The sequence below is a fragment of the Pteropus medius genome, unplaced genomic scaffold, assembly GCF_902729225.1.
Source record: "Pteropus medius unplaced genomic scaffold, Ma_sr-lr_union100, whole genome shotgun sequence".
Taxonomy (NCBI): domain Eukaryota; kingdom Metazoa; phylum Chordata; class Mammalia; order Chiroptera; family Pteropodidae; genus Pteropus; species Pteropus medius.
The window spans coordinates 1,291,339-1,317,244 of NW_024352789.1; the positions used below are offsets into that span (position 1 = coordinate 1,291,339).

Below are 25,906 nucleotides of genomic sequence, written 5' to 3' on the forward strand. Positions count from 1 at the left end.
AGTCACTGCAAAGAGTAGACAGAATTTTTAAATTCAGACTTCTCCTTACTCCGTGTACTCTAAAGTGGAGAGCACATGTCAGGTATGGGAACGAGAGACAGGCTATGAATCTAGGTCAGGATCCCTCCATCTCCCTCTCTGCCGTGAGATGTGCAGACAGGGTCTGCGGAGCCCATCCAGACACAGGAAGGAACTGAAAGGCCGGCTCTCCGCTGCGGAACGCGGGAACGCAGGCGCAGCCCACTTCTGCGCGCCTCACGGGCATTGTGGCTTTTAGAAGGTGAAGGCGGACCCTCTGCCAGCAACGACCACTTTACTGCGGTGGTCCGGAAGTGCCCCACACTTCCTCTTGCTGTGACATACTCGTGCCCTGACAATCTACACACCATAGGCCTCCCAGCTAGGGAACAAGAAGGGGCTGCATGAGAAAAGCAGCACCACAAAGGGACTTCAGCCAAACGATCGCCGCACACAGGCCAGAAGCCCGCTCACCCTCAGTCAGTAAGCACACCCTCTTCTATGCTGTCAGCACCCTACAAATTGACACTCACCTCAGTAAAACCTTGGGGCCCCCTGCCCTGCTCCCCACAGACGAGGCCAGCGGCACAGCTAATAGCTAACGCTTGCCTCAGGGCAGTCCTGTTGCGGGCAGTGGACACAGGCTCCAGGGTCAGGCCCCTCTGCCGCTGCTGGGAGAACCCCCCACGCAGCTGGACACGAACAGCCGTGGGTGGATGGCAGTGCGCCCTCGCCAAGCGCCGACTTGCTCCCTGCAGCGTACTTAGTGACACCCCACGGACACCAAGAGCGGGGCAAGGCTTACCAGTGTTGTATCCGTGAGACCCGTACCCGCTTGGCTGCTGGAAGGGGGTGGCCGATGCATTCACGCTGACGTTCACGCCATGCTGCTTAGAAGAGGTAGGAGCCACCTGGGGAGCAGAGGGCAGAGCCACAGTGAGATGGTGGCAGGGACCACCCACCCTGCTGTCCTCCTCCAGGAACTGGGCAATTGATGCCACCTGCCTGGGCGCAGGCCCGCTGCGGTGCGCTTGCTGAAATGGGGTCTCCTACTGAGCTTCCTCAAATCAACCAGTGAGGTCAAGAAATGGTTCTATGGACGGGGGAGGGGACAGTGGTAGCGGGGATGACCAGCAGCCTGACGGAGCAGAGTTGGATGCTGCTGTGTTCCCTCGGGCTCATTCTGACACCCGAGAACCCTTCTCCTCCCCGTACCCCCAATCCTGGCCGCACACCCTCCCCGACTGGAAACAGGCCAGAGGCAGAAAGTGCTCCTCCTCACACACTGAAATCTTTGAAAGCAGGTGGGAGAGTGCCCGGGGTGGGATGCTTTCCCACGAGGGAAGGCCTAGCCCAGGTACTCACAGGGAACACAGCAGGCCCGTACTGGAAGGTGCTGGGGAGCCCCGGCACCCCTGTGTAGTACGGCAGGCTGGTGTAGCTGTAGCCGGGAGGCAGCGCCGGGTTCAGGAACGTCTGCTGTGTGGTGTGGTGTGTCTGCGTCTGGTTCTGCTGGGGCTGGGCCAAGGTTGTGGCCGGGGCCGGGGAGGAGGCATCCCCGCGGCCGAACTTTGTGAGGTCACCTGTGTCGGGACAAGCCAAAGGTAGCTGCCTCTTCCACCCCAAGCCCCGCCGACAGCAGTGCAGGACTACTGCTGGTTTCACACGAGCCCAGAAAGTCCTGTCAGAAAACTGTTGAAGCTCGAGTCCCTGAACAACGCCCCTCTGAGGCGACATCCGGCATCGCTCAGCGCACAAAACAGTGCTGGCCAGGGCCCCGTCGTGCTGTGGCGGGCCAGCCTCCCAGAATAAAGCTCCTGCGTGCCATCCCCGCCTGACTCATCTTTCATTCCCGCCTCCTCTCCCCTCCCCGTCCATGGGGGATACTCGTGCTGGACTAGAACAAGAAGGACAGGTCAATGAGAATGACAATTCAGGCAAAAAAAGAAGGCCCACGGCCTAGCAAGGCCACAAGACTGCCACTGAGTGGGGCAGAGGAGCAGGGACGAGCAGGGACGAGCAGAGGAAGGCCGGTTCAGCCATGCCCTTCCTGGAAAATGCTGGAAAATGGCTGAGGAAAACCCGCCTCTGGAATCACGGAGAGGACGGAGGGAGAGATGAGAAGGACAAGCTGCCACGTGCCCATCTGCAGCGGGATTCAAACTGACGCATCCTGGCCCTCCACGCCCATTCCACACTGCTGCCGAAGAAGACCCTCACGGAACTGGGTCCCTTGCTGCCACTAACCAGGTCCCTGCCACCAATCTCAACACAATCTTCCTTTACTCAGCCCTTCCCCAGTCCTACCGGAATAAGGGTTGCTGGCCAGGCTACCGTCCCTCCCAGTCAGCGGCGTGGTGGGCGTGGGAAACGGGATGCTGTAGTAATCCTAAGGGAGCGAGACAGAAGGGCAGACTCAGTGCCAATGGGGCCCCAGCAGGTAACTCCACAGGCCGAGGAGCAGCTGTGGGAGCAACGCTACTTGTCCAGCCACCCAGTTAGTTGGCAGGAGCTGGCGCGGGCTCCGAGTATTCTTGCATGCACTGTCCCCCCTGCCTGGCCACGAACGCCGTCAGGCAAGGTCTACGGGCATGCGTGCCAGAGAGCACGCCAAGCACACCAGGACCAGAGGTGCTCTCGAAGCTCCAGATCTCACCCAAGTGGTCTACGGTGGCTCAGAAAATAGATCTTTCTGGAATCTGAAGTGTTTGAGAAACATACAGAAAGCATCCTGAGAGCTCTGGAGTCCTGGTACAGATTATGTTAAAACCTGTTTACGCCAAAGGTGCCACAACTCTGATTTAAAAAAAAAAAAAATTACCTTCTGTGAGAACTAGTCCCCCAACCCCTACATTCTGATGCACCTTAAGTCACATTGTGTGCACGGGGGTATGGTTTGGGACAGAGGCATCTGTGACTTATCAACTGAACGTTTAAAAGAATCCCCCCAACACTAATTTTAAGATTGCTCTTTTCCTAAGCTCTACTGTACATACTCACCAACGGAAATCTCGTCTGAAGCATCTGCAAGTCGTCATAACCATACACTTGGGGCTGAAAGACACAAGCGTTAACAATATGACGTGGACCAGTCATGATGGCAGCAACAAAGCAGCTAAGAGACAAGGTGAATCAACAAAATTCACCCTCGTTCTGAGGAAAAACAAGAGACAGCACACTGCCTTCAGTTCTTTACGAGGAAAAGAGTGCACTACAGAGCTTAAGTGGCTCATGGATGGCCTGCAAGATTCCCCTGAGCTGCTGCGGACCCAGCCTGCCTGACCTCAGGGCAGCAGGGCGCAGATGTGGGCTACGCACCAACGACCTGCTCTACCTCCTCGTCCACCCCCGTCTGTCTCCTATAGCCTTCAAATCACAGCTTAAAATGTATCTTCCTCAGAAAGAGTTCACATTTTACTCCTGTTTTCCCTAACGTCTGAGTACTAAGGTAGCATGTGATTACTAAAAAACATACCGAGTGCTATCGAATGTGCTGTCTATATAATGTTCATCTAGACCCTCTCTCTGAGGACAAAAATTTTTAATAAATACCTTCATCTTAATAGGCACTAAATAGCTGAAGCTGACAGAAAAAGCTGACAGAACAGGGCAAAACATTGTTCCTGTCAGCCACCCACTCACAGACGGTCTCAGACTGAGTGGAGACTGCTCTGCCCAGGCCAGAGCCAGCAAAGACCCCAGAGACAAGGAATCGATTCGACTAGAAAAAACACAGTTCTCTAAGAAACTGAACGGCACTTGGGCCTCTGACTTCTGAGGCCCAGACTATGTGTCTCACACAGACATAATAGGAAACAGAGGGCCTGGCCTCGGTTTAGGCCTTCCTCTCTGAACACTGGGATTTCCCTCCAAATCTACGAAGATTAGAAACTTGTTTGCTCTCACATAATATCCACTCGTTCATCCTGTATTTTAATTTTGGTCTCCCTCCTGAAGCCAGAGCCGTGAAGAGCAGCCACCCCACCAGGACCCCTCCTCTGGAGAAGGCCCTTCCGCTCACTTACCGGGTAGGCATGTAACAGCCCCGGAGCCATGATGTACGGATTAGGCAACAACGGCGGGACCCCAGGCGGGAGGTTAGGAGGAGCTTTTCCTAAAAGAGAAACCGCATCTTCACCCTGTGTTATCCCTCTCCTTGATCCCAAGGGAATGCCATCTGCCCTCGACGCATGGCTACCTGAAGTCGTGGCAACTGAGCTTCGTGTCGAGGCTGTGACGGTGGAGCTGCTGCCGAGGCTGAGGCCCAGGCTACTGCCACTACTGAGACCGGAGGAGACGCTGACCGCTGCGGGGGGTGCAGAGACCGTGCTGGACGTGGTGGAGAAAGTGCTGGAGGAAGAATGGAGATTCGCCTCACTCTCCACGCTCGTGTGCTTCAGAGGGGGGCGGGGCATGGAAGAGAGAAGGAGGGAAACGGTGGTTAGCCTAGCGGGCCAGGAGAAACCCCGCCTACCAATTATGTCACCACGGCAACTGCCCAACTAAAAAGGCCGAGGCAGGGGACTGGGTGCTCCTCTGGCAAAGCAGTGACAAGAATTGCTAGCTCTTCTCCAGGTACACGTTACCCCAAGATTCCTCTGGGAGGGATGGTGACAGAGACCCACTGCACATCATCGTCACTGTTCAGAAAGGCAGTGGAGAGACTGGGGACAAACCCCCCAGAAACCAACGCCATCGACCAGTGAGCAGACAGTTTAAACGTGAAAAACATATCAGAGCTTTCTCTCCCACACTCTCCTTCACTAGTTTACGAGAGGCCAGTTTGTGGCCAAGAAAACAGTGCAAGTTCTAGTGCATATCCCAGAGCCAGGAATGAGAACGGCCATACCAGTCAGAAAGGGACGTGCTTACAGAATTTGTCGGAGCATACAAAGCCCCATCAGCTTTGGAGTTCAAAAAAAGTTACATAAATTTTCAGAAAAATCACTTCCAGGGCTTTGAAAATTGGCCCACGGCTCTGCAACATTTCTGGATTTTTCTGCCTCTCTTTAAACATCCTTTTTACTCCTTTCCTGCAGCCTCAGATCGATTATCATTTTGCCACCGCATGAAAAAATTTTTAAGAATCCCTTCGTGGGAGAACCTTATGGTTGGCTAGCGGTCGACGTAAAAAAAAACCACATTTCCCCGTCACAGCCCCACGCTTACCAGAAGAGTGGACGTCGAAGTGCGCCCGGAAGATGCTGATGTGGATAGGGAGTTCTGCTGCGTGGACAACGTGCTGTAAGAAAAAAAAAAAGGGCAAAGAGGTTCCCATCAGCCGCGGTGTCATGGTTGCCTGAAGCTTCAGACGAGCACGCAGGCAAGGAAAGGGCAGAACGAGGGCGGCGGAGAACTGAGACCGTACGTAAGTACAACCATGCGGTCAGCCGGGGGTCGTGAGCCATTACGGCAAGAATGGATGTCGAAAAGGAAAACAGCCTCCTGTCTTTACTTCCTGCAGCTAAGTCACCTATCCGCTGAGCTAAGGTGGTCTCTGCCAGGTAAAGGGGATGAGGTAGAACCAGAGCACTTACACCAGCTGCCACCCGCCAACCCCACCCTGCGACCGTCGCCCCAATCACCTGCTGTGTTGTGTGGTGGCAGTATTTGGAATCTCCTCACTGTGGCTCAAGCCACCCAGGGAGGACGAGTGCTGATTGGTCGTCGTCAGTAAGGAGGCTGCAGAGACCGTTTCGCTGAGTGGGGGGATGCTAGAAGTGGAAGGTGAGTCAGATTTCACGGCAGAGCCTGTAGCACCTGGAAAGAAAGGAGTACGCGTCAACAGAGGAAGGGGAGTGTCTATAAGAAACAAAGAGGTGACCACAGCCCCAGCCCGCCCCAAAGACAAGAGTGCGAGTTATTTAATAATGGGTCGTTTGTGTTTAGGTAGAAGCTTTTTTTTTCAAATTCCAGGCATTTCACAGCGCTGACTGCATCCATCTAGTGAAGAGCGCCAGCGGGACGATCGCCATTTTAGGATAGAGAACGTGAAACTTCAGATGGGCTGAGAGTGAAAGAGCCAGGCAGCCCCGAGCTAAGACAACCAGACGTTGTGATCACCGACCCAGAGCCCTTCCCACTACGACCCAAGAAATGCAAAATTCTTGAGAGAGGAGGAAAAACACTACAACTGAGAGGGCAAGGCCTGGTGCACACTCACCTTCGACAGATTGCGTGGTCTGTAACTGCGTGGCCTGCACAGAACTGAAGCCATTCTGGGACAAAAAACAGGAATAAAAGACAGACAAAATCAAGTGAATAGATCAAGCTGGCTTCCAGCAACAAAACTTTCGGAGAAATTCCGCAAGCTAACCGAAGAATTAACACAATGCAAACTACCCAAAAATAAAAATGAAAACAAGATATACCAACTCTGCATGACCCAAGGTAACAGAACGCAACCCCCAAACTGCTGAAGAGATCCCCAAACCCAAGCCAGATGCAGGAAAAGGACCAGATCCAGAGATCCCTGGGGGAGGATGTGGGAGTGAGACAGTTCAGCCAAGCCACCTATCCCGCTGGCTGCATCTGAGTCACTCCGCATCACCTCCAGCACGTGCTGCCCCCTCACCAAGCCCAGACCCAGCCAGCTGAGGTCTACTGATATGCACCCAGAACTCTAGCAATCACCTTCCGAGAAGAGAAAAAGGTACTTGACACTGATTCTACTAACAAAACCGAATATTTAGTGCAATGAATCTTTAGAACCGTTTTCTGGCTCCGAGTCTCCAACTTTGCTGAAAATAACTTTTTAAAAATTTTACCAACCACAGAAATACACTTCACTCAGCTTCCCACCCAGCACTTCGGAGGTATCTGACCACCATTTGTCCAGAAGTAAAACTACTATTAAAGGGACTTTGCCCACAGTTCTAACCAATGCCCAGGGGCTTATAAAGCCATTACCTTTGCCTGAGTCAGGTCCTTTTGGGGTGATGAAGAGATGGAGCTGGGGTACCGCCGAGTCTGTGTGGATCTCTGTTCATACAGAGGGCCCTGAGCACTGTTTTGGGAGGTATAGGTTGTCGACTGAATTGGGCCACTCTGATACCCGGACTCCTGGCTCTGGTTGGATGACGTTGTGGACGAAGACTCGCTGTGGGGGATGGAAAAGGACAATCTCAGAGAAAACGAGATGAAACAGATGCCTGTAACTAAAAAACTGGTGGAGATCCATGACTAAAGTAAGTTGATTATGAACAGAAAGAAAGTTCCAGCAACAAGTCAAAGCTGCCGTCCCAACTTTCTCTTGACCACAGGAGGCAGCTCCAGACTACAGAGCCAGGATCTGAAGGAAGAACCAAGTTTTAAAAGTTTCAACTCTTAAAAGAAGGGAACGTTTCCTTATTTCCCTCCATTCTGCTATAAGAAAAAGAGGCTAAAAGTAAATAGAAAGGACACAGTGTTCTTGGTCCCTTTGTCATGGCATGAGCCTGAGTACAGGAAAGTCATCTTTCGCTTATGTCTTTATCGTAAGAATTCTGAGCTCCTGGCTCTCTAAACCCCACTGGATGTAAGGTGGCTGGCAGCACTCTCCTGAGAGGAACTCAAAATACTCACGTGCATGAATGACAGTTATGATTCGAGAGATCTGGGCGAGGGCCAGACGTTTATATTTTTAAATTCTAAGGCTTGAGAAAAACAGCCCAGGCCCCTGAAACACCCCCAAGATTTTCTACTGCTTAAGATGGCCCTCCCCAACAGATCAGAGGTGGCAGGAAGGGCTCCACTGGACGGGTTCCTTGTAAGCGGCATAACAGATCAGTGCTACCTCCTCCCCCGGACTTCAGTTATCCCCTTCATAGGCCTACGTTCCCCACCAAAGGGCTCAAAGTGTCAAAAGTAGTTTTAGCTGATGCAGATGCCGAGGCGCTTTCCATCAGAGGTGCCGTATACATCTAAGAACTATGCCTGGCCGTTCTGCAAGTACCGAAGGGGTACATTTCTGTTTAGAGCTACACATAATCCTAGCAAAATATTTGTTTTCCCTCTTTAATCCGCCCCCATTTCACCTCTGACCTACGGATGTTGCCGTTTCCCCTCAAGAACTGGATCTCTGAAGGTGGGGTGTCTCCTCCCACACGCTCGTGATGTGCACCCGGGGTATGGTCCGTGGCTCTACCTGGGGTGTGAAGCCAGGACCTTCTGCGTGTAAAGCAGACGTGCTGACCGCTACACTATGGAGCCATGCCCCGAGCAAAATATTTTTAAGTGCTCAGTGAAATGCTACAACTGGCTGCTTTTCCCTCGGAGACCTGGCCTCCCCAGAGGACTAGGAATCATCAAGAGACTCAGAGGAAGTGGTAAAAGCCTACTAAGAGAAGGTGCAATCACAGCTGACGTGTCTCCTACCTGGCCGTGCTGGTATAGAGGCTACTCGGAGCCTGGCTTGAAGAGGCGCTCGTGGTGGGGGTGGACTCGTAATCAGAAAGGACAGGCTCCGACCCAAACTGCAAGGCCCCGAACTGCAGGTTTAGCCCTGAGATATCTGCCGAGCCAGGCATCTCCACAGCCAGAGCAGGAATCTGGAGAGAACAGAAAGTAATGGTTTACTGCAACCTCACTGTAAGACCAATGAAAAGACGTTTGCTTCAAATTTCTATACTATACTTTTACAATCTCGATTCCCAAATCCTATAGCCCCTTGCCCCAAGAGAGCACCTATTTAAAAGTTCAAGTACCTTAGAAGTCAAGGAGGCTTTTTTCTTCTGCTGCTTCAGTTTTTGCTGAGCCGGCTGAGGGCTGGAGGACTGGTTGTCTGAAGACCCAGGGGACATTTGTGGCGCCGAGGCAGGTTTGCTTGGCAGCGGAGAAGACGGGGGTGCAGGTGCAGCTGTGGAGGTAGCTGCTGCAGGTGGCTTCTCCTGAAGGAACACCTCCATCATGGTTGAAGATGGGGTGAAAGCCTGGCGCTTTGTGAAGGGGCTGTGCACTGTTGAATCATTTGGGTTCTTTAAATCTGCACAAAGAAACCCAGTATATTTGAGGTCAGAGGTGCTGGTGAACCTCAGAAAATGCTGTGACCCTGCACTAGAGCCATGAACTAAACCCCCAAGAGTCAAGACCTCATATAAACAGGTCCTGTCTTAAGACTTATCTCATTCCTAGAGGCACCGATTATTTGATCGTATTTGTTCTTAAGTAGGGCCTAACTGAACTGATGCTATCACTCGCCTGTGTAAGACAGGAACCTAGGAACTACCCATGTTTAAAGTCCTAAAACAGACAAATCTATGAATGTTTCCAAAGGCAATACGCTGTTTTTAAACACTAAAGATAAATCTAGGAGATCTCTAAAACCCCCAGGTCAACAGAAAACTGCAGCTACATATAGAACTAAATTTGATAGAGAAGCTTTACAACCTCAACTTCTTACGACCCCCGGCATTGACTGGGGAGCTCAGGGTGGAGAACGAGCCAACTGGCTGCCCTTCTCCTCCCTTCGCCCCCTACTCCTGCCTCTTGACAGGTATGCTGCAACGCTTAAAAAGCTCAGTTCGCTGTCCGTCTTTCTCACCGTACTGCACCAGCGACGGGGACTGCGTGGTGGAGCCCAGGTCCCAAGAGGAGGTGGTGGCGGTTCCAGACTGGGAATGCTGGGCGGCCAGCTGAGCCAGGGCCTGCGCAGTCTTGAACTGCTCCAAGAACTGGGAGCCCGTGGTGCTGCCGCCTTTAGCTTCGCCGACATCACCAAATCCTTTCCCTAACATGCTCACCTGTAGATCGACACAGAAATTAGAGAAATCTGCAGCCAGCAACCTTGTTTAGCTACTCAAAGACGCACTTATCCAGGATGAGAGCGGTATAAATGAGGCCAGTAAAGACTGCCACCAGACTGAGTACACAGCGTGGTCCACTTAGAGCACAAGTTCTGGACTCAGAGTGTCTGGCTATGTAATTGTAGAAAAGTAACTTTTCTGTACCTCACTTGAACATAGAAATAAAAGCAGTACCTCATTAAACTGTGGAAGGATTAAACAAATTATGTATGTAGGGCATTTAACATGTACAGGGTACACAGAGTAAGTACTCAAAGAAGTGAGAGCGATTAAAACGTCTGCCTTCGTCATCACTTCCTCCTCCCTCTGCCTCGGGGATAAAGCTCCAATGACTAGAGAGATTTTTTTTCTCCTTTTAAAGTTTTAAATCAACCAATACTTGATTATTAAGTTAATATAAGGGTAATATAAAATTTCACTTTCGCCATTAAGGTCCTTGTCTTTTCCAGGAAACAGCTTGAAAGAAACAAAACCAACAGCGCCTCATCTCAATGTTTTTAATAATCAGCACAGCTGCCAAGGCGGCTCACTAAACTAGCCAAAAATGAGTCCAAATGATCTGGATGCTTTCTTCTGTGTGCATCCAAGTTCTACAGGGCGATCATGACAACAAAGCAAAATTTACTCTTAATGCTTTTGGGGGATTCTCCCCATTCCCTACTACCAAGTAAAACTACCAGCCTCATCGAGAAGAAGAACCATGTGGCCTTGACTATTTTAAGAAACCCCCAAGGAAATTTAACTTCATCTTCCTTAAGTTCTCATTTAACGGTATCGCCGTCACGACTGGGCAGCGCTTTCCTATAAAAAACCCGTCTGTTCAACCCAAGGTAAGGTGTTCTTTTCCATTTCCATCTATACCCCAAGATTATACACACAAATGCAAAAATGTCAGAAGTCCAGCTGAAAATATGGGATTGTGGCTGAGAGATGATGATCTCACACAGCAATGATTACCAAATATCCTATAAATGCAAAGCATTAAAAGAATAAAAAGTTATCTAATGTTCACATATTGTACACAATAATTAATAAGGGGCTCCTGTATTATTTATAGCTGTTAAATTTCAAGGGCAAATAATCCTGTTAACATTTACTCTCCATAGAAAAGAAACGCTAAATAGCACAGTGATTAATACAAGTAATGAGAAAGAACCGAATGACGTTAAGTTCAGTTTAACACATCAAGTGACTGACACACGTTAAATAGACTGTTGGGGTAAGTGAAAGTGTGCCGAAAACTTTACGAAGGCAGTTAAGAGAAACATGGAGCACTTAACCACATCTCCCAGCCACATACATCTCTTAGGGGCTGGGAGTCATTGCCTGATCTGTTTCACCTTGTGACCTTTGTCCCATTGTTTCTCTCTTCTTTCTCTTTCTAATCCCAACTCTCCTCTTTCTTCTCTTGCCCACTTTTTCTCACCTGTCACCTTTCAAATATAGAACATCAACCACCAAATTATTAACACAAAAAACCACTAAGACTACAGGTAAAAAATGAACAGAATTCTCAATTAGAGGCTAGCTCAGCAGTTTCCTAATTAAAATTACTACTATAACCCTACTACTGGAAAAATAAAACTACATGCACACACACGATCTCTTACCTCTTACAACTATAGTATCCCTCCACAAAAACAGGGATGGAAGGAAAAGCGAAGAGAAAAAAACAAAAGGCAGTACTTCTTAAATTTATTGACTGTAAGAAAATTGGTCCTTGTTTAGCTTAAATGATTCCTTTGCCATAGTTAATGACCTTGGTTTTTAAAAATGTTCTGAATCAACAAGTCACATGACAGAACTGTCCTAGGTTACTAATAAACAATATCACTATTGCCACCACATTTGTATAGCCCCTGTCCATTACCGTATCTTCCCCTAAAGCCCTAAGATAGGCAGAACAAGCACTCACCCACCCCTGCAGAGAAAGGGAGAAACAGCTTAGCAAGTGGGCAGATTCTGGAAGACCAGAAGTTTTGGGCAGTCTAGTCCCAAAATGCCTGGTTTAAATACATATGGCAATTCTGCTCTATCAAGAAATAGAACTGCTACAACTCCTATCAAGGTTTATTTAAGATTGCAAAAGAGCTAAAATCTGATGTCACTGATTTTCTCTCAGCAACAGCAAAGCATTCAGCACAAGTGCTCACTAAATGACATTAACTCGGACTCAGATGTCCAAAGCCAAGCCTTCTCTTGAAGCTCTTCCCTACCACCCAACTCAATCAACATCTCCACACCCAAGGATGCAGAGGAAAACAAACAGGATGCTTTGCCCTGCTCCAAACCTCTGTCACTGGAAGAAATTCTTGTAATACGTGCAGGAGTTAAGCAGGCAAGTTTGGTCAGGACGCACCACATTTCCTACTTACCATACTGTGATGAGAAAACGTGCTCCCTGAAGCAGGCTGTGATATGGTGCTCTGCTTCGAGTTACTGAAAACCAGAGGCTGGGCAAGAGAAGGAGCCTGAGATGGATCCAGATTAGAGGAATCATTCTCCATTGAAGACGGTGTCTTCCCCAGTAGAACAGCAAGGTCAATTCTAGTGGAGAGGAGACAGGATCTTGATGAGTGATGACTGAACATTCTCACACTCAACATCCGACTCAGACTGCAGTTAAAGTGAAGACAGTCCTCAGAAACACAAAGCCCTGACATGCTCAATTTACCAAAACTAATTGATGTGTAGGAGCCACTACAGTATGTGTCCTAATGATGTTGCCAACCACTATGCTACTTAAATAGTTTGGTGAAATTAATTTAATGAAATGTCAAATGTTAGCTTTATTGCAGCAGCTCAGTAACTGGGCAAAATTTACTAATTTTATCCATGATTTCTTAATACTGAATACCTGTCATTAACAATGTTTAATATGTGAAACCATATACTAGAATGCTGGCATTTTCAAGTGCCTTTGGAATAACAAAGGTTTGGGTAATTTTTTCCTAACTTTTATAAAACTTCCAAAGTTACTTATGGTATAATAAAAATATACATCTGGGCTTGGCCCCCAGTTACTGTCACAGAGCTCTTAAAACTCTTATAATATCCTGGCAAGTCTTTTCTAATTTATAATGAGCCCCTTTCAACCATGAGGTCACACAGGGTGGGGCCTCCCACACAGCTCCAGAAGGGGATCTAGTGACCAGAAACACCAATAATATGACTAGAGAACTGGAACTTTCAGCCCCACCAGGTCCATCCACTCCTAAGGAGGAGGGCTGTGCACCGAATTCAATCGCCAATGACTTTAATCAATCATACCTATGTAATGAAACTTTGATAAAAACCCTGAACAATGATACGCGGTGAGCTTCTGGGTAGGTGGACACATGGACGGGCTGGGAGAGCAGCACACGCAGGAGGCATGCAAGCTCCATGCCTCAGCCCCACACCTGGCCCTACGCACATCCTCCAGTTGGCTCTTCCTGAGCATCGGTTTTAATAAACCAATACTAACCAGTTAACTATTTTCTGAGTGAGTCATTCTAACGAATTATTGAATCTGAGGAGGGGGCTGTGGGAACACTTCCAACTTTGCAGCCAGAAGTGTGTGGGCAGCCCAGACACCTATTTGCAGCTGGCCTCTGAAGCGGGAGCAGCCTCATGAGCCATGGGCATGCGTCTGCGCTACACCTGCGTAGTCGGTCTCAGAACTGGACTAAATTGCTGGACACCTAGTCGGTGTCAGAGTAGAGATGTGGTGTGGAAAAGCAAGATACTTGGTGTCAGAAAAAAAAATACACGTTACACGAAAGCCCTAACACCTTATTCCTCTCACACTTCTCTTTAGGATCTTCTGAGTCAACAGCTACACACCCAGGTGTAGAAACAGCCCAAGAGGCTTCCGTCTATTGACCCCAATACCTCGGTTCAAGTTCTACCAAGTTCATTAGCCAGATCCTGGGAGGAAACGATCACTACACTCAGCGCACTTAGTGGACAAAGATCATTAATTATAAAGCGAGAAAAGCCACAGAACAGTTCTGCAAATTCAGAAGTAAATCAAAACGTCCACTTGTAGCTTTTCTTTCCTCCACTTACTGCAAGTTATAGCATGCGAAGTTTTAATCAATGCCTGTGATGTTGACCTATGGGATTAAAGGGCTATTTTAGGGGGAAACCAACTTTAAAATTGTAACATATCGACTTCCATTTAGTAGATTAGCCGGTATCAACTCATAAATCTATAGATCCGCTAAAGAAGAACCTACTGTGACTTGGTTTTCATAACTACCATCATCGCGGGGCATGGAGGCCAGCACCACTCTTCCTTACAGGCATGTCAGCAGACCCCTTTCAGAAAAATACTGAATTTGACCACACACTTGCCTCTGACCAGCAGTGATTGTCACATTCTCTGCAGGCAGAGGCACTGAGGACACATTAGAGGCAGTGAAGATCTTGGTCTCAGAAAGCTGGAAAACAGAGGAATTAGTCACTCCTGGTGTTAGGTTATCGTCAGAATCCTGGCATAGGTAAAGGAAATTCAATATCAAGAAAGGAAACCCGTAGAAAACTATTCTGAGGACTCCTGAATAGGATTAACCTTCAAGCTCAATGATTTTATTAAAACAGAGAGCAGAACCAAGAAACCTCCCAAAATATGGCAGTCATATAATATGCACGCTAAACTTAGAGGAAGGTGACTATGCATGCTAGACAGAAAAAGCCCCTTTGTATTTTCTCCCATTACAGCTCCCCACCTCCATCTCTACCCAAATCATACTTTATCTTTCACTGCTCTTCTCAAAGAAAGGAAGATGACAGCCAAGATAAGGACAGAAATAAAAGTTAATTCTTGGCTTTTGAGCAGTAAGGGCCCAAGTGCTGGTGAGTTGAGGTCTTTTCAGGGATAATTTTAACCATATGCAATTTTTGCCTTAATACTGACTTCATACACCTAGTCTCTCCACTACAAGACACTAAAATTGGTAAGCCATTACAGGAAATAATTGTTCATACTATTTAAAGTTGACTTGACTTTTTTAGTTTGACTTTTTGATTCGATTTCCTCCTCTAAAAACAGGGAATCCACTTGCCCAAATATATTATTCTGAAAGGTGCTTAAGCAGATGAGCCAAATCTTAGAAAATATTCACAAGGCAGTCTAGCTTAGCTATAACAGAAAATAATCACCCTGTGAGGCTGATGCATGATATTTTAAAAATGCAGATTTAGCAACCAAAAGTTTGACATATCATTTCTTCTTACCATAGAAGCTGCCTTGCCTGAATATGTTTGAGTATAAGAAAGTAGATGAGAAAGCATTAAAATCAGAGTTCATCCATGATCACTAGAAACCGTAATTCACAGCAAAAGTTTGACTGTGACCAGGAATCAGCAAAATTCTTTTACTCAGGTACTACTCCAGTGAATTCATACAGCTTGTTTACGTGCCACCTTGTGCCACCCATCTATGAGGTTTCCAAGTTGAGTCAAGCTGGAAGATAGCCAATTCTACATATTCATCTCAATTACAATTAAATAGTTGGGCTTCAAGTAAATTAAAAGGGTTCCAGAGCCAATCAGATTACAAACTTGAGAAGCTGGCACTGTAACTCTCCCTTCGTACCCACCTCCAAGCCAATTACAGGACCATACACTAATGTTTAAATGTGAACCAAACAACGGATCTGCTCCAGTAGAGTCACATGCCACCAGCAGCTGCTACTCAACGCACTACCTGCCTAACTCCATTTCCAGTGCCCTACCCAACCACCGTCTCTTCCTGGGATAAATCCGACAATCAGGTATTGGACTTACACAAGTGCACTTGCCCTTTCCATAGTCTGGCTCCACAGAGTCCTGTTCATGCCCAGTCTCCTTCATATAACATATGTCAAATGTTCTGGCTCAGAACACTATTTTGGATGTAAAAGTTTTGGGTCAGAATCTTAAGGATGAACTGTGAGGGGTAGAAACATGCCCATTTTCTATCCCTAAACACCACTTAGGGATAGAAGGCACTAAAGGAAAACGACCTGGAAATACCTACATCTTCATTCCAATCTTCAGTTCCCCACTCCTCGGTTGCAGTCCTCCACGCACCTGGGAATGCAGACAGTGATTTTGAGTGCCAGTGCACAGCGCGTGCGGAAAACTCTAACGTATTAACATTTTTGGTGGCCAAAAGAGCTACCAGAATTTAGTAATCAGAAGAAATTCTTGGGCTTCAGAGCAAAGAAGACTACGTAGTAAAGGAGACCTCAGAACACCAGGCTTTTAATAAGATTATGATTTCGGTTACTTTCAGTTTTTGTTACACGGCTACACAGAAAAGAGAGCGAGAGGCAGAAAATGCAGGGGAGAAAATGCAAACACGAGGAACAACAAACCCAGCACTCCAGGCGATCTCTTAAGACACTCAGTCCTCGGACCTGCTGGTCAATTCCGTGAAATGGCAACAGCCAACTTAAACCAGAACGAAACCCCGCCTGCTCCTCTGGTGTAAGACAGCACTGCAGCCAGTCTGAAGGGAGGGTGGCAGCAGTGATGGAGGAACTCAAACGGCGCCAACGTGACAGTGTGAGGGCAGTGAAGGGAGGCGCCAGATCCACACTGAGGGCCCTGACGACCACCTGCTACTGGACAGGAATTTAAAAACACACACTCAGCAGAAGTCAAGCTCACAGATCTTGTTGGTGTAACTATGAGGAATCCCTATGGATTTGCTCTTTTCAGAAGACGCTAGACGAGACTGAAAAACCAACCACGTGTGACAGTTACTGTCCTAATCCTAATCACACAGAATGTGAAATCTGACCTGCCACGGTGAATGGGGGTGGACACTCTCCTCGTGTTGACAGCAACAAAGTGTGGATACAGTTTCTACAGGAGCGACCCATAAGCAATCAAAACACATTGCATTCCCCCTGCTGTGCTTCATGTACGTGCAGAACCTCAGAAAGGGAAACTATATTTAAGGAATATGGGTGACTGTCAGAACCAAGATGCTTCCTGTCAACTGAAGGAGCCCAGGAAGAAATAAGAACTTATCTGCAGAAGGGACGAGAACATTCCTTATTTCCTTCTCCAGACCAACAGTTCAGATTGAATACGACCCTTAAAATGTTCTCTCCAAATGGAGCAAGTGTCTTACAAAAAAGAAAGTCTGGCATTGGAATGTCTCATCATCACTGAAAAGAAATATTCTAACACTTACAAAACCCATCCAAAATTCCTCTAAACATTTAATAATGAAAAATCCTATTTCCTAAAGGAAAGTATGTTCACTGTAATGCCGTTCCCAGGACAGTGTTAAAACTGCACCAGGGCAATTCCAAACAATAAACTGAAACCCAACCTCCGTTTAAACGAGTTACAAAGCACGTTTTCCTCTCTCTTCTCCCTCTCTCCACTGACATCCCTGGAACCTAGGGTCTGGGCAAACGCAGAGTTATGATCCCAGAGTTGGAAGTGACCTGAGAAGTTACCTACTGTTGAGAAGCTATCTCTCAACACAAGATTCCCGCTCTCCGCCCCCCTGCATTCTGGCAACTGCACCTGGGATGGAAAAGATTGCAGATTCCTAGTTGATATTTGCCTATACAGGAAATATGAAAATGACCGAGGAAGAGAGCTATAGTGAGAAAGCATTAAGAAAAGAGTACAAACACTCCAAGCAACAGATGAGGGTTTGCATCTCATCAGCGGAAAGCACAGGCAATGTATGCGTTAAACATTCAGTAAATGAACAAAATTTTCAGAAGCAAAAACGGGCACAGAAAATGTGAGAAAAAAGCAGAAAGAGAAAAAGCGGGAAGACGGAAAAATGACATATCCACAGATATTTCAGTTCATAAAAATCTATAAAAGTATCCGGGGCAGTTAGGCGCCTGGATGTATCATACCAGGAGCAGTCTCAAATTTTCGGGGATAATTTGACCCCTCAACCCCAATGAAATCAAGTCCTGAAACAAAAAGAAAAGAAAAGAAAAAAAAGAAAAAACAGTGAAATTTTGCTTGTGAATGAGAATGTCTGCCCCAATACACAATTCCCACTGCTACCTGTGGATATTTTAAGGGTAAGTTTAAATGTCTTTTTAAATTAAAAAGGGAATTTGAGTTTGCTATCGTGAAAACACAAGGGAGATTCATGCACAAAGGCGGGTTCACACTGTGAATTGACGATGACGGGAATGAGCTGTACCCAACACTTTCCCACTAAAAGAGGTAACAGCAGCAACACGTAACTTTTCATTCAGTCACGAACCAGAGATTTCTGATTCTAGCCCCCAAATCTGCTGTTCTCTCTACTAAGTAGAAATAAACATATACTTCATTCTTCCCAGATTCTGGTTGAAAATAGCTAAGGTTTACAATCCAGGACTGGGACTCCATGCCTGATTTTTGACCCACAACTGAACACAAATGCCCTCACTTCTATCACCTTTTCTGTTAATAATAAAAAGCCAAAATACCCGAGAACAAACTCGAGCTCAAAAACAGTAACTTTTGTTACTCAAACTGCTACCATTGCCTCTACAAAGCCATCAAGAGATGAACGAAGAACAGTTCTGCCTCGCAAGTATAGGAAGTTAAAACAGAAAAGGATGTCTCCTAGCCGAATGGTCGAGGGAATTCAGAAAGACATCCATCTGGCTAATAACTCTGGCTCCAGCCACAACCAAGGGGAAGTTGTGTTCAAAATGAGTTTATAAGCTAGCTTGGAAACAAAAGGCAAGTAACGTTCAGGACCTGAGGTATAACATCTTGTGGACAGTAGATGAGAAGCTGTTTGTACCAAAGACCCTCCTAAAGACACAGAGATAAAGATGGCTGACCTTTAAAAAGGGGCAGGGCAAATTTAAATGGACGAGGAATCAAGGGGCCTATTTCATGCTCCACTATTAGCTCAGCCCTCTTCGCAAGAGGAAAGCAGTCTCAGACTTTGCATGTGCTGGCTCAGCCAGAGGAGGCAGCTGATCTCACGAGAAGTAAGTACTCGGGAGCTCAAAGGCTGCTCTCACTTAGAACAGTAAAAGCATCTTACTCTCAAACACATCTCGGTTTATCCCACAAGCCTAACGTATCTGTAAATATATACACCCTACCCAGACAGAGGCACCAAAGTCAGCTAACAAAAAAAGCCATTTTATTAAAATCCTACTAACACGTTACTACACCCTGAAGAAAGTCCAACGAAGAGAGCTTGAAAGTCTCGAGATTTCCTTCTTGCCCAGATACTGAGATTTCCCAAAAATCAAAGGAAAAAAGATACTATCTCAGTACCAGAAAACAAACTGACAGTGGGCTTTGATTCTGGACCCTCTTCGTCTCTACAAGTAGTGGCCTAATTAATTCAAGATATCTTTTCAAAAGGCAAAGCTAGCTACCCTAACAGAAACACCAGGAAATACAACTGGCGCCAATGGCAGCCCCATGGTATAACGGAAAGAGCACGGGCTCGGAGAGTCAAACCACTGAGGTCAAATACCAGCAAATTCCATAACCGCTCTTTCAGTCTAAGTTTTGCCACCTGGAAAGTGATGATGAGAAATATCTATTTCATAAAATAGTGATGAAGATCAGGTGAAACAGCTAGTCTACTGTGCCCACAGGCACGAAGGAGAGAACACAGAGCACTTCGATCGCCATCCCTTTATTCCCATCTCTGCTTTTCCTCCACTTTTTTATGTGACTATAACCTCAAAAAAGTTATTCCTTAGGTTCCCAGAGGCAGGAAATAATAAACGGTCACTCACTCGTCCCATCATCTGGCTCGAAGTGGCCAGTGTTGTTCCACGTATTGCCGCTATTATTGCCATAGTTATCTTCAGTATTGGCTGGCTCTGCATAATCGGCTGGGTTAAAGGTTCTGGGGGCGGGGGAGGGGTTGAACAACAACAAAATAAAGCTTAAAGAGAGTCCCCGACACCTGAGCAGCACCAGCAAAAAATTAACTCAAAAAGGAGGGCAATAAGAATCCGGCCTCTCTCTCCTCGCACTAATCAATCATATAATCCTATATGCTATGCTGTCAACTTTGCCCACTTATAAGCCTACCTGAAATTTCACGGTATAATCTTAATTTATATCTCCTATTTATTTTAGGTTAGGACAACAATAATCAAAACAAAATCCACATAAAGATTTTGGGAAGAAAGCAACTGTATGCAAATGAAACTATGAAATAAAATGATCCAGGTGGTAAACGCTTATCCCTAAAAAACAAGTCCTAAGTCTACACATCTTTCTGATTACATTTTGGTTAAGGCTGCCTACTATTATCCTCAGGAAATCAGGATACTAACCACGCTAGAACGTTATGGTGATGCTTAGGGGGAAAAAAAAAATTAAAGACTTTGACACTGGACCAAGGAAACTTACCCCATTCCTTGAGCAGAAAACCTTCCTCCCCGCCTACCGGAGCCACCTATGGAAAAAGAAAGAATATTTTAGAAGTTGATACAAAACTACTTTGCCAACTAATGAGACAGCTATGGAATAGTATGGTTGATGTTGTTAGAAATCTTTGTCACTCTGTAGTACATTAGTTAATATAAAACAGTAGGATGATCATTACTATTGACAGACTGTTTCTCTCCTGATCAAATTGCTGGGTCCTCAAATATAGTCAGTAATAATAAAGACTTGAGGAAATGACATCCATCTTCTCCACACTGCCCACTTAGGAATCTCTAGAATTTGCATGACACTTCAACAATTCAAGAAACCAGACTCCATGTGAATCTGTTTCTAAATGTGAACCCCTACAAAACTAGTAAGAGTGCCTTGCCCCAATATCCAACCTACAATAAATTAATCACCTCTGCCTCGTCCGCGACCTCTTCGCCCTCTTTCTGTGCCTCTTCCAGAAGGCCCTCCACTCTTGGTGCCATCCAATCCATTTTCCTGACCCCGAACTAGGGAAAAAATAAACAAAATGAAACAGATGGCCAGAGCGGATTCAACAGAAGAGGTACGTACATGTGCTGGTGAGAAGACAAAGAAAATGAGCTGGAAGGATGGGATACAACTGTTACTAGGGGGATGGTGATGGACCACAACAGAGAGCTGTCCGTCAGACAACATTACAAATCATTCCAGGGTAACCTCATGCCAAACTGGTGGCTGCTGCTAGAAAAGGCTGCATGTAAGAGATGCCAAGTCTCAGAACAGACGATGGCAAGAAAAATCAAAAGGGTGATACAATGATTACAGGTCCAGCCTGGCAAGGCCCTGACATCCCTGAATCTAGACATTACTGACCCACAGCTGGTTTTGTTAAAGCCCCATGCATACACTCTCGTCCACGGCTGGCACCTCGCCCACGTCTTGGTGGCCCACCACGTCGCCGACTATAGTCTCTGTCCCGGTCTCGATTTTCTTTGCCTTCCTCGTTGGACTCCGTCTGGCCACCATCCTTCTGTCCTGAAACTCCCTTCTTCTTCCCGACCATCTCCCAGGAATGCTAAAGAAGAGCAGAGCATTCGCATCTAATCAATAGGGATTGCTATCAGGAAAGCAGAGATAAAAGCAGGGACAACTGTTCACCATTCTCCACTCAGCATCCATGTCTAAGACACTCCTTCCAGTTTACTTGTTTAAATGGAGGGTAGACAGAACCTCAAAACAAATTCTGTCACTGCAAAACTGAATTCCTTTTTGTAGGGGATGAGCTTCTAGCTTACAGACTCAGGGGTCACTTCCAAAAGGATCACAAGATCGCGATCTAGTTCAGTCACTTGGCATATCGGTCAAAGGACGAAGTGACTGGTCCCTAGCTTTCAAATGTGTTTCCTGAGCTGAAAAAACTAATTTCCTTTGGATTCAGTCACTCTCAACTTTTTATAGTCTATTCATGTGAAATAAACCAAAAAAGAAAAAAAGTTTCTAAAAGTTAACTTTAAATTCAGAATGAGTAAGCAGCATTCGACTTTTGGGCACATTCGCTAATCAAGCAACTCAGAATTTAGGAGGAAAACAACTATACCTACTACCCAGCTCCACCCTACCCCCCAATTTCCTTTACTTAAAAGAAGACCAAACAGCAGTCAGGAAGGCGCGGCTCTGGCGGCTCTGGTGCCGAGACATGCTGACTATAAGGAGCTTTACATTCTAGGTTTTATCTACTCTGTTCTCCCCTGTACCTCCTAAACTGATATAATCTAATTCAACTTTCCCCAAACACTATAATCTATGATTTATTCCAGACCGTAGAAAGGAAAATTTGTGGTAAGGAAAATAAGCCAAACAATCTGTCTTGCAAAACATTTATCCTTCAAGAAAATGAGATGAATGTTTTAAACGTACACATACCCTGATTTACACATATTTCTTCAGGAAATATGTACAAATAAAAGTTCCAAGACAAACACCAAGAATACAAACAAGGTATAATATGAAATTACTATTAATTTTCTCAGTTGATAAAAATACTGTGATCATATCAAAGAGTGTTCCTGAGTAGCCTTCTTTAAGGGAAGCATGCTCAAACATTTAGGAAATAAAGTATTATGATGCCTATAACTTACTTCCAAATAATTCCAAGTACCCACTAATGGATAAATAAACAAAATGGGGACACACACATATTAGATTATGCACCCTTAAAGGAGTGGAATTCTGATATATGCCACAATATAAACCTTGAAAACATTATGCTAACTGAACTAAGAGACAAAAGGACAAAAATTGCATGATTCTACTTATATGAGGTACCTCGAATAGGCAGATTCATAGATTCAGAAAATAGAAAAGGTTACCAGGAGCTGGCGGGAGGGAGAAACGGGGAGTTACTATTTAATGGATACAGAAAATCTGTTTTGGATTCAGCTTGGGAAATGAAAAATTTCTGGAAATAGATAGCACTGTTGGTGGCATAACTTTTTCAGTATACTTAATGCCACTAAATAATACACTTAAAAATGGTGCAAATGGTAAATTTTAAGTATACTCTACTTTATACTGTTTATATTTAAGTTCAAAATAAATTTTTTTAATTACAGCCAAGATACATATAATAGTCTAAAGTCTATAATAAATAGTTCACAAAAGTAATAATTAAAGAAAAAAGATTAAGTATCCACCTAGGACTTGGCAGCTCCTTGCTGCCTACTCTTCCTACCCAAGCTGATTCTGCATTATAGCTGGGGAGCATTTTATGCTCACAGTAGCTTCAATTCTTAAGTTATAGTAACCCTACAACTAAATCTGCATCAGAAATCTTGGAAACCAGACTCAAAACAGTTAGCTTTCCTAGTGTTTACTAGCCTGTCTCAAAACCTGGCAAGTTTTAGAAACCTGTCACCTTCTTCCTCTAGAGTACACATCAGCTGCTGGCACCAGAGAGTTCTGTAAGAAAAGAGAATTACTAGGATCTTCTCAAAGGTATTGCCAGTTTTCTGATATGATCTCATCCACCCAAATACATCCAATATCCCAGTAGCTGACTTTCTTCCCACTGATTTCACCGGTAGCTGGTTTATTTGTGGCATAAGCATACTTTTCTCCAGCTTATATTCTTTTTTGATACTGGAAGGTCAGACTTATAGCACTAGGCAGATGCCAGGTGAAACAAAATGTGACTTGTGAACAAAAATCAAGACATTCACAAAGCACAAGTAATCCCCCCTCTTCCAACCCCCCCAAAATCTTGAGACAATTACACTAAAATAAACTCAAAATGATCCAAAGGCACTGTTATCTTATTGCCTAAGCAGTAAGTTTCAAATAAAATAAAAAATGTAAAATCTAACCTAAGGCCACACTTTTAAGAGAAAAAGCCACAAATTTAAATTCAATGATTAAAAAAATTGTCCCATGATTATTTCCCATTGTCTTAAGGAAACTGACAAACCTGTAACATTTAGCTAAAGTGACACTGGAATACCAGTAGGCTGATCACTCTAAGTATGAACTCTGGCTATCTATCCCAACCTAAGGCCCTCAGTGTGAGACCAAGAAAATGGAAATGACCTCAAAATGATATACTGCTTATTAAAAAAAAATCAAGTTCTCTACTAAGCACTGCAGGAACATCCCAAAAGTTAGTAAGGCAGAATCCCTGTTAAAGGACTTATGATTTGGTACAGTGATAAGACAAACACAAAAATAAAGATTCTCATTAAATGGGAAGGAGAGGAAGAGGTGAAGGCAACTCTAAATTCTAGGGCAAGAGGTCCTGCGAGTTATCCCCCAACATCTCCAGGGATGGTCAACAGGCTATAAAGTTTCTCTGCTACCTCAACAGAAATAAGTCCACATGATGAAAAAGTATTATAAACTGTAAAGCTGACATCGATGGGACTGTCCTCAAATCGGACTCCAATAGTAACTTTGCTCAATAGCAATAAAACAAGTAAATGGAAGTCTCCCATGACTACTAACCAAGGCTATGAAACAGCACCTCTAATTCAGCGTAACCCAGGGCTGAATACAGTCACTAGTCTGGAGTGAATAATTTATTCCGGGCCAATTAGAAGAGACTAATTTTATATTTTGCCGTTTGCTGTTCATGAATTTTAAGTATCTGCAACCTTCAGCAAACACTATCCAAGGTAGTTCCCAGTTCTATTTGGAGGACAAGGTACTCTGCTTTAAACTGAGTTTCCCCACTGGCTATTTTGTGGAACCTTACTAGTCTCTCGGCCAGGGACCCACTTTCTAGAACACTTTATCGGCACTCTACCGTATCTGGGTTTCCTTCCAGCAGTACATTGATGGCTCTGTTGACATCTCCATTGCAGTCATGCAAAGCAATGACACATTCATCCTGGTTCTTGCCTGTGATATCAATCAACTGAAAGAGAAAGATCAGCAGCGATCATGAACAAGCCTGCACTCCCCACAAAAGAAAACTAGGTGAAGACCAGAAAGAGAAGAAACACCAGCTGTGTTTGAAAGAACCAGGCTTTAAAAAGCAAAACATGCAGAATTTGGTGTCATAGTTCCAAAAGCAAAATATTAACACCTGTCATCAAAAATGGGGTCAAAAGGACTTACAAACAATGCAATCGAACAATAAGCATCTAAGAGACTCAAACTCAGAAACACACAGGCTTCAGCATACTGTGAATTGCCACATTTCTTTGATGCCACAACTACTCAAAGGTGCTATTAAAGTGGCACTAACAATGTCATTCATTCATTAAACAGGAAGTTAAAATGAAGACAAAACCTTTTCGAACGAGGTATCTGTCCTAAAGGATAGAGTAAATCAGACGATAAAAGCATCTGTTAGCTTAACTTATCCTATTTCAGGCCACAATTCCTTTAATCTCTACAGCAGAAAGCAGGCTGGTAGGCACCTATGCTAGTTAACTACACTTTAACCCTGATGCCCTTTGCCATAGCTTACAGCAAATCAGCAATGTACTCACTTGTTTCACTTTTTCCTCAAAGTCAGCATCGTTATGGTCCGAAATCATCTGTGCAAGTCGAATTTGTTCTGCAGTGGCCTAAAAAGGGAGACAAGTTCAAGAAAGCATGATCGACAAGCAATAGTTTAGAAAATAAGAGGGACCTACGCAGTCAACAGCCCACCCACCTCCCACCCCAACTTCCTTCTCCTTGTTACAAATGACCAATAAGACTTACACCGTTTAATATGCTTAAATCAGCAAAATGACAAAAAACAAAGAGTAAAGCTGCCACTATCTCACTCTACAATCCCTAAAAAACAAGAAGTTTTCCCGTCACTGTTCCCTGTCAAAGAGGCTTTCATGTTGGGATCACAACACAACTTTGAAACATCTGCACCTTAATTCACACTAATATATTTGCAAAGTCATATGTAAATCCTGTTCCCGTTTCTGCAATAACCAATGCCACCCTCCTACTCCTAGGGCTGCGAATACCATAAGGTTTAGTCTGAGGACAGACTCAGCACATCTTCTGAGTATCCAGTGTGTGTTTGTAGACACCACAAATTCTGCTCTCTCAACTGAGACAACTAAAGTACTCATGTACTAAAATTCTGCTAGAAATTCACTTAGGAGGAGAAGTAAAAGAATGAATGTGAGAAAAGTTCTAGTCTTACAGCTTCAATTTATCTGACCATAATCAAATGGGAAGTTAATTCATTCACGTTAGGTACCAACCAACGCTACACAAGAAAACAGATCCTATCTAAATCAAACTTAAGAAACAAAACA

The 25,906-nt window shown here is 45.3% G+C and overlaps 1 protein-coding gene and 1 non-coding gene across 42 annotated transcripts in view; both read right to left on the reverse strand.

Annotated features, from left to right (window-relative positions):
* Window positions 1-25,906, reverse strand: part of UBAP2L (ubiquitin associated protein 2 like) — a 38,426-nt gene that overhangs the window by 6,984 nt on the left and 5,536 nt on the right. For 21 of the 41 annotated variants that reach the window (XM_039849699.1, XM_039849692.1, XM_039849697.1 and 18 more), the window contains exons 3-24: window positions 25,133-25,210; window positions 24,442-24,552; window positions 21,054-21,222; window positions 20,579-20,674; window positions 20,139-20,184; window positions 19,514-19,626; window positions 15,805-15,857; window positions 14,139-14,224; window positions 12,176-12,347; window positions 9,539-9,737; window positions 8,703-8,980; window positions 8,374-8,546; window positions 6,928-7,117; window positions 6,182-6,236; window positions 5,604-5,778; window positions 5,188-5,260; window positions 4,217-4,412; window positions 4,044-4,132; window positions 3,019-3,072; window positions 2,326-2,407; window positions 1,384-1,601; window positions 824-929 (exon numbers count right to left, since the gene is read on the reverse strand). In XM_039849699.1, coding sequence (XP_039705633.1) covers window positions 824-929; window positions 1,384-1,601; window positions 2,326-2,407; window positions 3,019-3,072; window positions 4,044-4,132; window positions 4,217-4,412; window positions 5,188-5,260; window positions 5,604-5,778; window positions 6,182-6,236; window positions 6,928-7,117; window positions 8,374-8,546; window positions 8,703-8,980; window positions 9,539-9,737; window positions 12,176-12,347; window positions 14,139-14,224; window positions 15,805-15,857; window positions 19,514-19,626; window positions 20,139-20,184; window positions 20,579-20,674; window positions 21,054-21,222; window positions 24,442-24,552; window positions 25,133-25,210 — 2,812 coding nt within the window. Of the gene's footprint in view, window positions 1-823; window positions 930-1,383; window positions 1,602-2,325; window positions 2,408-3,018; window positions 3,073-4,043; window positions 4,151-4,216; window positions 4,413-5,187; window positions 5,261-5,603; window positions 5,779-6,181; window positions 6,237-6,927; window positions 7,118-8,373; window positions 8,547-8,702; window positions 8,981-9,538; window positions 9,738-12,175; window positions 12,348-14,138; window positions 14,225-15,804; window positions 15,858-17,659; window positions 17,720-19,513; window positions 19,627-20,138; window positions 20,185-20,578; window positions 20,675-21,020; window positions 21,223-24,441; window positions 24,553-25,132; window positions 25,211-25,906 lie in introns of all 41 variants that reach the window. The other 20 variants (XM_039849673.1, XM_039849678.1, XM_039849672.1 and 17 more) reach the window with 5 other exon arrangements.
* On the reverse strand, window positions 2,481-2,615 carry LOC120592294 (small nucleolar RNA SNORA58). Its single transcript, XR_005650094.1, has one exon. It is a non-coding gene; the product is annotated as a small nucleolar RNA SNORA58 (small nucleolar RNA).